Raw genomic sequence first — 10,520 nt, 5'->3', positions numbered from 1 at the left:
ATTTATTAACTATAAAACTTTATTTTTTTTTCTTCTTATTCCGTTTGCCCAACGACCCAAGCCCAAGTTCACAAGTATTAACCACGTCACGAGACATTAACATTAGTCTCAAAAGGCCGAAACCACATCGTTGGTGGTGTGTAGGACTCAGATCCCAGAATCCAATCTAAAGAGCTAACATATTTAGGCTAGAATCAATCAGGTTAAATAATCTCGAAACGTGACAAACCCAAATACAAATAAATGTATCCGGTCTAAATATTCAACCGAATTAAAGTTATTTCTCAGCTCAGTTGTCCGGTTGAACCAAATTAATCTTTATTCGATCCCATACTTTCACACAGCATTCCTTTTCGCACAATCACCCCACCCACATGGCCGCACATTGCCTCTCTCCATTCTCTCCATTCTCCCCTTTATCCTTCGTTTCTCTGCGGCGGCCACTACTCCGGCAGCACCATCGATGAGCCTCTCGCCTCTGTTTGAGTCACACGAACTTCTCATCACCGCATTTTTCATTGACTTTTTGAGCCTCCCAGACTCGCCGCTGCCGCCGTTAATATCTGCCTCTCATACATTACCTTCCTTGCTCCACTATGCTTCCGGCCGCTCCACCCTTCTGCTGCCGATCTGCTGAACGCAGTTGTTAGACCCGGTGTTAGTTTGGCCTGATGACGTGAAGGTTTCATCGGGTTTATTTAAGGTTGGTAAGGGTCTATCCGCACGCCATGATTTAGTTTTAGTCTAGAAACTAATTCGAAATAACCCAAACAACACTTCACTATTTTCCTCTTATATTTCCCAATCTTTGATTTTTGTGATTTTGTCTTTACTTCCCGCTTTTTCTTTTTCTCGTTCAAAGTTCAAACCGGTCTTAGTTCTAAGTCTTCAATTCTTGCTTCTTTGTTTCTACTTCTAATTTCTGCGTCACGCACACGCTCGCTTCGTAATTTCACTTTATAAAAGTAGAGCTAGCGCCGGGCATCACAGACAACTGAACAAACGTGGAAGCGAACAAGAGAAAGAGAGACACGAATTCCAAAGAAGAATGGAGGTGACGGAGAACGGTGTTGGAGCCATAGATGGACCGACGAATCCCATGGTCACTCCTCTGCTCACGGATCTTTATCAATTCACCATGGCCTACGCTTACTGGAAAGCTGGCAAGCATCAAGAACGTGCTGTGTAAGTGTTCTTACCTTTTCTTTTCTTTTCTTTTTTAAATTTGCATTTTCTTCTGTTGCTTGGTGTTTTGGTTGCTGAGTTAGCTCGAAATGATTTATTTATTTATTGCTGAATTGAACACTTTCAGTTTAGTCTTTAGGGTTAGTGTTTGTATTTTAGCTACTGGATAATCAACATATTTTGGAGATTAGATTGGACTTGGTAGTATTAATTTGTCTTAGATGCATGGTGGTGTGTGTTTATGTTAGAAGATTTGAATTTGATTTCAGGTTTGATTTATATTTTCGGAAGAATCCATTTGGTGGAGAGTATACTGTCTTTGCTGGTTTGGAGGAATGCATCAGGTTCATTGCTAATTTCAGACTCACAGAGGATGAGATCAATTTTATCAGGGAAAGTTTACCTGGTTCGTGTGAGGTAGACCAAATTATGATTATTTTCTTGGCCATGACATTAATGTTTCATTGTGGGATTGAGTAGGATGATTTCATCTTAGGTGTTGAGTAAAGTTTTTCTCTTGTTATCATTTCAGATGTTACGTTGAAGACTTTTCAATAAAGGAAATGATAGTTATAGTAATTACCAATTAGATTGTAGAACTTGTGTAGGAAATAATAACTAGGTATAGATAGATCAGAATTATTTGTATTGTGAGTACTTATGACAAAGGCAATTTCTTCAGTTGGTTGTTAAAGGGATATTTATCATTCTTTTACAATTTTATAAAATGTTTCTTATAATAGCATTGGACTATGCTTAAGTCTCAAACAACATGGTTGATGACTGTATTCACCGTTATTCTGTTAAAAGTTTTAATGCTGCTGGCATTTTCTAGTATGGAACCCTTGTATATAAACCATAAGTTATTTATAATTGATAACTATTATTGTAGGATGGATTCTTTGATTATCTCAGAGGAATTGACTGTTGTGATGTTGAGTTGTATGCTATTCCTGAGGGATCTGTTGTTTTTCCTAAGATACCCCTGTTGCGAGTTGAAGGTCCAATTGCCGTGAGTACATGCTACCATCAAATACTCACTCTAAAAGCTTTTTTATATAGTTGTTTCTTTTAGACAACTTAATTCTCACCTTACGTTGACTTTCTATACTGTTCAGGTGGTTCAATTGCTAGAAACACCATTTGTGAATCTTATTAATTATGCCTCATTAGTTTCTACAAATGCTGCAAGACACCGTAATGTTGCTGGAAAATCCAAAATTCTACTTGAATTTGGACTACGAAGGGCTCAGGTTACAAAGTTTTTTAAAACCACTTTTGAATGTGTAATTTTAGGAAAAATTGCCTTTTTGTATTTATTAAATTAAATGAAATTCTCATTTTGACTGTATTATACTCAGGGTCCTGATGGGGGACTAAGTGCATCAAAGTACTGCTATATCGGTGGGTTTGATGCAACCAGGTATTATACTATCAGTAATCAATTAAGCAATTATTTCCTATATTTCCTAGCGGCATTTATTTGCTTTTTTAATTTCAATGTGGAAATGTTCATTATACCATGTAGTTCCAACAGAATATTCTTGAGTTTTCGTGGAACTACAATGCTTAAAAAAATGTTGGTATATTCCAATATGTTTTCAATTATATCATCAAATATAATTCTAACTGAAATATTTGATTAGAGCATTTAGAACAACATGGTAGACTTTTTGTTGTATAGTCCCAATGTTGATAAATCCATGATCACAGGTCTGAAGAGTTTAGTGTTGCAGTAGTGCTAAATCTGCTGAGTGGCATCTCTAACCAAAATCACTTTATTTTATCAAAATTAAAACTATCATGTTGCAAGATTCAAGAAATCCATGATCTTCTTTGTTATCATTATTTGGGTTTCTAAACTTTGCATCTGTGACTTTTTCATGTGTCCTAATCAGCAATGTTGCAGCTGGAAAGTTATTTGGGATACCCCTACGTGGTACTCATTCCCATGCCTTTGTTAGCTCATATATGGTGTGTAACCATTTCACTGAAGCTTTTTAAATTTGTTTGATATTTCTTAAGAGATTTTTCAAAGGCAATCCCAGCATAGCTTTTTTCTCTTTTTAAATTAGTTTGTGAAAGAATAGTTCCAAATTTTTAGTGGGTGCAAAAGTCCATGATAACTAATGGAGAATTGCTGTTTAGTGGGAATATAGATATAAATGTTATTCTTCCACAATGTGCAGTCAAAGCAAAACTGCAAAATTACAGAAGATGAAACTTTAAACTATTTATTTTTCTTTTTAATGGTGGAGTTTCAATCTAGTTTGTTTTGATAAATATCGTTGCCAAACAAGCTGAACTGCCTTTGGTAGGTTAATCTTTATGTGATTACTTTTGGTGGCATCATTATTTTTTATGTGACCTGTCACATTTCCTGGTATATAATTTCACTTAATTCTATGTGTACCTTGTCTGTGCTGTCATGTGCAGAGCCTTGATGAGATTATAGACAAGTCACTTAGTAGGAAAGATGGTTCAAGTACTTGTGAAAATTTCGTTAGTCTTGTTCAAACATGGCTGAACAAAATACAGGTGCCAGGATTAGATCATAATGTTGCCTTTTTATTATAGTTCTTTTTCTATTGTTTATGCCAAGATATAAACATGGTAGGCTCTTTTCTTTATTAAATCAATGCATATCAAATGTTTATACATAAACTCTGTAATGTAAAAGTCAATGTTTGCACACAACGGATATTCATGTTAACTACTGCATATGCTAGCATTGTTCTAGAGAATTTTACCTATTCTGGTTTGTTATGGCATGAATTTTGGAAGCCAAAATATTGTTGTTTTTAACATAACTAAAGAATTCTTATTTAGAAGACCAAGGAAATTGAAGAAAACATTCAACCGGTGATGGCATGAATGTATGCATAGCAATCTGTTATAGAAAGACTTATGCCTTTGTATATGTAAGGTAACTGGCAAATGCAACTGATTAGCACTATATTAGGTTCACATGATTAAAATAAAGCAACATCTAGTACAGTGGCTAAAAGATGCTTTTAGTCTTTCAGATCATGCCTATGCACGGGCAATATACTCTTCTGCTCTGGAAATGTTCCACAAATATTATTATTATTATTATTATTATTATTATTATTATTATAGAATATTTTATATTATGCACTCTTAAAAGATCCAAGGTGATGTAATCATATATTCATAGTTCACTAATCCGTGTTCCCAATGTGCAGTGGTCAAGTTCATTGCGTGGCATTTTTGGTGAGACCAATCAAAGCGAGTTGGCAGCATTCACATCATATGCACTGGCATTTCCAGATAGCTTTCTTGCCCTTGTGGATACATACGATGTAAGTATCTTCTTTGCAACAGTCTGTTTCTTAAACATTATATATATATCATCTGAGCATCCTTTTATCCAGCAATGTCTAGTAAGTATGGAATTGAATTTATAATTTCTTTGCCAACTCCACCTAATGGGACAAGGCTAAGGTGTTGTTTCTGTTTATCTTTCCTTATATCTTTCGTGAAACGAAAACAGAATGTTTATGTTTTAATTGGGATACTATGAATTGCATCTGTTTCCCAATCATGATTTATATTTTAGTCTGCAATAATTGAGAATAAAACTAAGAATTTGTTATAAGCTAAATGATGGGAATCAGTTCTTCTGGGGTCTGTATCGATTTGGCTGAGAGATAATAGGCGAATCACACAGCTTGCATGATTTTTGAGGGCAAATAACTGCAATATGAATGAATGAGATCTGTTCTAAGACATTTGTGTGTAGGCGCCTCGTTATTTTCTCTGAACATATGTATAATATTGATTTTCAATTTGCCAACTTCTCATATTTAAGACTGGGTATTGATTGGGTGGTGTAAGACTCAACTTTGGGGTACAACGCACAAATGCTGACATTCTCAAATAGGTGTAAAAGTCTCTTTAAGGTCCTTTAGGCTGTGTTTGTTTTGAGATACTGGGATTGAGACTGAGACTCGTATTATGTTTGGTGGTCAGAGATTGGAACTAAAATTTCAGTTTTGATATACAAAATTTTAGTCCCTTCAATACCTCCAGAAAGTTAGGACTCAGGGAACTGAAACTTTTGGGAACGGAGACTGAAACTTTACTAATATTTCTTTCCTAAAACGTCCTCATTTGAAATTTCATATTTCAAGTCTACTCCTCACAATCTCTCCATTACCAAAACTTTCACAGCCTCACCTCTCACCCCAGCACCACACCTCTGCCATCACCGAATTCCACCACCACCAACAACAATAATATCAAAAACAATAATCTCATAAACATATGTCAAAATCATATTCAACAATCTAATAAACTAGAGGATTTTCAAAATCAAAATAGAAAAGAGAACATTGGGGCAGAAGAGGGAACAGAGGGAGGCAGAAGAGAGGAGACAGCATCGCCACCGAATAGGGAATGGAGCGGACTGTGTCAGGGTAGAGCTTAGGTGCTCTGGTGAGAATCTTCAGTTTTTGGAGCTCCTCGAGAGGAGGGAGCACAGATCAGGAACTCAAACTCTCTTCAGCCCGGAACTGGAACAGCGGCGGTGCGGTGAGCACAGGGAACAGAGGCGGCATGGTGGACCAGCAGTGATGCAACTAAGTGCTTGCGATGCGACAGGACAGAACGAACATGCAACTAAGTTAACTTAATTTAGTTTTTGTCTCAGCCTCTATTTCCCTTCCAAATGCTACCTTTTATTTCTGACTTAAATGTTGTTAACACATCTGACTCTTCAACGTCTGAATTGGACAAGCTTTTTTCCTTTTTTCTTTTTATTATATTACTCATAAATTTCTTATTTCTATTGTCCATTCCTTTGTTTCTTCTTAGACAAGCTATTTCTTGAGATAATTTCATTTCTTTTGACAGGTCATGAGAAGTGGAATTCCTAATTTTTGTGCAGTAGCTTTAGCTCTCCAGGATTTAGGGTATGAGAGAAAGTTTCTCTTGTCTATTACTGCTATTATCTCCTTCTAAAAAGTTTTAAATCATTTTCTACATAGTTCTGGTTGGATTATGCACTTGGCACTTTGCCAAAAACTATAGCTTTTCAGAAGGGTGTAACTATTTCCTTATAGTTTTCTCAAAACCATATGTAGCGTAAGGTATTGCAGACATTATAGTTAGATTATGGGTTGCTATGATGTTTGTGATTTTCAATATGAAATATTGTAGCTGTTAATTGACTGTAATATCCCTTCTTACATGCACTGGGCAGTAATTTATAATGAATTGGTTCAAATAGTATCATAGTAACCTGCCTCTTCCTGATTACAAAAGAAATAAGGGGAGTGGAAAAAACAGGAAAAGAAAAGAACCATGTGATTCTCCCTTGTCATTCAGTAAGTTTTGGATGATTTCCTGTGCAGATACAAAGCTGTAGGCATTAGATTGGACTCTGGTGACCTTGCATATTTGTCTTGTGAGGCAAGGAAGTTCTTTTGTTCCATTGAGAAGGAATTTGCAGTGCCTGAATTTGGGAAGATGGCTATCACTGCTAGTAATGACCTCAATGAGGAAACTATAGATGCTTTAAACAAACAGGTAAGTATTCATTACTAACTTGAACCTGTACCTTTCTGCCTATGTATTCAGCAGCTTAATAGTTAAGCTGTGTTCATGTTTGTGTTTACAACAATGTAAATTCTATCCTAAAAAGTTAGAGATTAAATTGGGTGGGTAGTTATTCTAATGCTTTTTTCCTAAAAAAAAATATATAGATGAAAAGTTGATTGACAGTAGTTATTTTCAATATTATAAATTCTAGTAAATTGATACATATAACATGTATGTGGAGATAACTAGTGTGCATAAAATGCAGTAATATAGTGATAGAGTAAAAGTATGCTTATGTTGGTGTTGCATATTTGTGTACCTCGGTTATCTGTCAGTTTCTGGGTTTATGTTTTACAACATTGAGGCACAATCTTATGATGGTTATCTTACTCCCTCAATATGTTCATTCCATTTCATTATCCATAATTCATCATTCATCTTCTTTCTCCTTAAAACTTCCAAATGGACCTTTAAATCCTAGAAATATTTTGTCTATTAACCAAAAGATCAATAAATTAAGGTGTGTTTAAAAACCTCGTTATTTAAGTGTAGAACTTACGATTTTTTATCAAATGGGAAGCTGTATCCTGGATTCCTAGCACCAGATGATGTTAATAATATAGAATTTAATTTGGACATTTGGTTACTATAATAAGTGCTCAGGAACTATGTATACTATCTGATTTGCCTCCTTCAATTTACTTTTTGCCTTATCCAGTCCTTAATCTGCAACTAAACAAAACTAGTTAAAGGTGAATAGACCGTAACCCCCAGCCAGATAGCCCAAATCGAAAAATCTAGTCTCTTTGTTGAGTCTACTGGCAAAATAAGTGATAGTTCTCAATCCAAATGTGTAATGCTGACTTATTAAAGAGAATATAGAGGACATTACTTTCTTCAGAAGATATCCTCTTTTTGATTGGTTTGTTTGTGTAAGAGTGGATGATGTAATGGAAGGAAAATGATATCTTTACGTTCAAAGAGGTGTTTCTCATTTGCACACCAACTTTATCACCATTAGATTAATTATGGACCCTACTTGATTCTCACTTACCTACTCTCTCTACCTTTAGATCTTAGGTGTGTAAAGTTTACGCCAAATTGGTTGTGCAAGTATCACTACCCGTAATGAAAACAATTTTATCTAGTGATTTGGAAAAAAAATGGCGGGGGGATTAACAACAGGTCTGGCCTCAATAATGGGACTTAGTTGGTTATTGTGTCTTGAAAAATTAACAAAGGTAAATGATTGATCATCCTACCCTTCCCATTTGATTTTGATTTACTCTACAGGGTCATGAGGTTGATGCCTTTGGAATTGGTACATACCTGGTCACATGTTATGCTCAAGCTGCTTTAGGTGTAGTTTTCAAGTTGGTTGACATAAATAATCAGCCTCGTATCAAACTTTCTGAAGATGTGTCGAAGGTTTGAATATGCTGAATTGTAAATGTTATTGTAATCACATGCTGATTGTCAATTATAATCCTTTTCTTTGTTCCTTCTGCAATCTAGGTCTCTATTCCATGTAAGAAGCGAAGCTATAGGTTGTATGGTAAAGAAGGTTATCCCCTGGTAGACATCATGACTGGGGAAAATGAACCATCTCCTAAGGTATTTTTTTTACACTGGATCATACTATATTCTTTCTTTTCCCTGGGTAGAATAACCCGGTTGTAGTACGAGAAGAACTAGAAAATTGTAATGTTTAGGTTGAAGCCTGTACTTATTTATCTATTGAGTTACTCTCGTCTCTCTGCCACACTGATAAGGTCCCTTCTGGTCCAGCCTTACCTTAGGGTGAACGGGACAAAGAATACCCCTTTTCTGTGCAATTATTGATAGTGAACTTTCATTGATGTAAAGCTATATCCAGTGGCTATTCTTCACTCTGTTGAATAATATAAATCATCAAGACTAAATTATCTATTTAGTTCCGTAAAGATACATGCGACTTCAGTATAGTCCCTGAAAGATTTTTGACGTTAAGTTGGTCCCTAAAAGAATACATCACATCAATTCAGTTCTTCAAAGATTTGTTACATCAATTTAGTACCTGAAAAAAGTAAATTCTACGTCGATTTATTCCTTAAAAGAATGAATATGGTATCTACTTGGTGTCCTTTTCATAGACTAAATTGATGTAAAAAATCTTTTAAGAATTAAATTGATACGACGTGAATTCTTGAGGGAGTAAATTGAGTACTCAGTTGATATCATATCACATGTATCTTTGAGGGACTATCAGCAAGTTTAGTCTAAAATCAATTAATGATCAGGAAGCCTTGCATTATTGAATTGTCTCATGCCCTTGCAACACTATGGTTTAATCCTATTGGCTAGCCATGTGTAGTTAAAAAATGGCTGCACAAACATTATTTAGTTATTCTTATAATTCATAGGTGGGAGAAAGGATCCTGTGCCGTCATCCCTTCCAAGAATCCAAGAGGGCATATGTGGTGCCACAGCAAGTTGAGGAGCTTCTAAGGTGCTACTGGCCTGGTAATTCAGGTGAGAACAAATTACCAAAAATATGGATATCAATTTGGTGGTCATTGATAACTAAAATTCTCTGTATGCTCAGCTATATTTGAGTTTTTATTTTGGAGGGAAATAGAGGTTGAAATGTGAAGCTTTGTCCATTTTCCTCCCCTCATTTTCTTTCCACTTCAATGATTTCTTATTAATTATTGTAATTTGTTTGCATGCTACGTTTGCTACACGCTGTTACACCATAAGCTAAGACAATAAAGAATTTTATGAAAGATGTTATCTCATATGGCAATGATACAGTTGTCAAATGTATCATTTCACACATGAAATGAAATGATCATGTGTTATCAGGTTTTCAAAAGTATTTGAAATGGGTTATGAGCAATCATTCATCTGCATTTCAGATATGCAATTAAGTAACTTAATGATTTTATTTTGAAGATAAAAGACGGGAAACTTTGCCAACTCTAAGGGACATTAGGGAGCGATGCATCCAGCAACTTGAACAAATGCGACCTGATCACATGAGGAGGCTTAATCCTACTCCATACAAGGTCACAGAAACTGTTCTATGCTTCTCTTTTATTTTATTTTATTTTATTTTTTTCTTGAATGATTTTGAATCTGAATTCCTTTTCCCTCATTTATGAGCAGGTTAGTGTAAGCGCAAAGTTATATGACTTCATTCATTTCTTGTGGCTCAATGAGGCACCGGTTGGGGAGTTGCAGTAATAATAAAGAAAATAAAGTAGCATATTATGAGAACCTAATAATTTGGGCAAAGAGGATTTCTGTAAAAAAAAAAAAAAAAAAAAAAATCCTGTCATCCAGTATAGCATAGATTCAGTGTGTTTTTAACTGTATTTTAAATTGTAAAGGAGTAATAATTTTTTTTCCATCCCTAATAATCTATCTTTGCCCTTGACCGCAATGTTAATTCATTACTTAAAGTTACATTGTTGGCATTTTTCTGTTGAAATATAAAAAGTACAGTGCGGAGAGCGTGTTATTTATGGGTGTAATTTATCCTTTCTTTTAATCTCAAAATTGTATAATATTTCTATAAAATATCTAACCCTAAAGAGAAAAAAAAAACTTTTGTAACTGAAATAGATAGAGTTCCCGTTTATTTCTATGATTCTACTATTATGCTTTTGAAAGAATAACAAAATGCCCTTTAGGATAAAAAAAAAAAAGGCGATATGTAACTAACTAAATAGTTAAATACACCCTTTACAATGGACCATTAACTTTACACCTTTATATAAACGAAAAAAAAA

The 10,520-nt window shown here is 34.9% G+C and overlaps 1 protein-coding gene across 4 annotated transcripts; it reads left to right on the top strand.

The window, feature by feature from the left end:
• The first annotated feature begins 324 nt into the window (after positions 1 to 324).
• LOC130972655 (nicotinate phosphoribosyltransferase 2-like) lies at positions 325 to 10,253 on the top strand. 4 transcript variants are annotated; one of them, XM_057897190.1, is made up of 16 exons: positions 325 to 703; positions 970 to 1,185; positions 1,455 to 1,591; positions 2,078 to 2,197; positions 2,304 to 2,438; positions 2,547 to 2,608; positions 3,084 to 3,159; positions 3,622 to 3,723; positions 4,392 to 4,508; positions 6,061 to 6,119; positions 6,561 to 6,735; positions 8,041 to 8,175; positions 8,263 to 8,361; positions 9,150 to 9,258; positions 9,682 to 9,794; positions 9,895 to 10,253. In XM_057897190.1, exons 2-16 carry the CDS (start codon positions 1,083 to 1,085, stop codon positions 9,970 to 9,972), a joined length of 1,620 nt encoding a protein of 539 aa, XP_057753173.1. In that variant the 5' UTR covers positions 325 to 703; positions 970 to 1,082; the 3' UTR covers positions 9,973 to 10,253. The 4 variants fall into 4 exon arrangements, with proteins under 4 accessions (XP_057753173.1, XP_057753174.1, XP_057753172.1 ...); XM_057897191.1 differs by having other exon boundaries at positions 967 to 1,185; XM_057897189.1 differs by having other exon boundaries at positions 326 to 703; positions 967 to 1,185; positions 1,455 to 1,602.
• The last annotated feature ends 267 nt before the right edge of the window (positions 10,254 to 10,520 follow it).

Source organism: Arachis stenosperma, chromosome 1, assembly GCF_014773155.1.
Source record: "Arachis stenosperma cultivar V10309 chromosome 1, arast.V10309.gnm1.PFL2, whole genome shotgun sequence".
In the NCBI taxonomy this organism is placed as follows: Eukaryota; Viridiplantae; Streptophyta; class Magnoliopsida; order Fabales; family Fabaceae; genus Arachis; species Arachis stenosperma.
The sequence above is the reverse complement of the archived record's forward strand: the minus strand, read 5'-3'. Positions and strand labels throughout refer to the sequence as shown.

Bases quoted from the DNA above. Each gene is read 5' to 3' on its own strand.
- LOC130972655 (XM_057897189.1), top strand. From the start codon at position 1,049: ATGGAGGTGACGGAGAACGGTGTTGGAGCCATAGATGGACCGACGAAT. The intron at 2,439-2,546 runs GTTACAAAGTTT...TATTATACTCAG, and splicing joins TTGGACTACGAAGGGCTCAG to GGTCCTGATGGGGGACTAAG. The intron at 9,795-9,894 runs GTCACAGAAACT...ATTTATGAGCAG, and splicing joins TTAATCCTACTCCATACAAG to GTTAGTGTAAGCGCAAAGTT.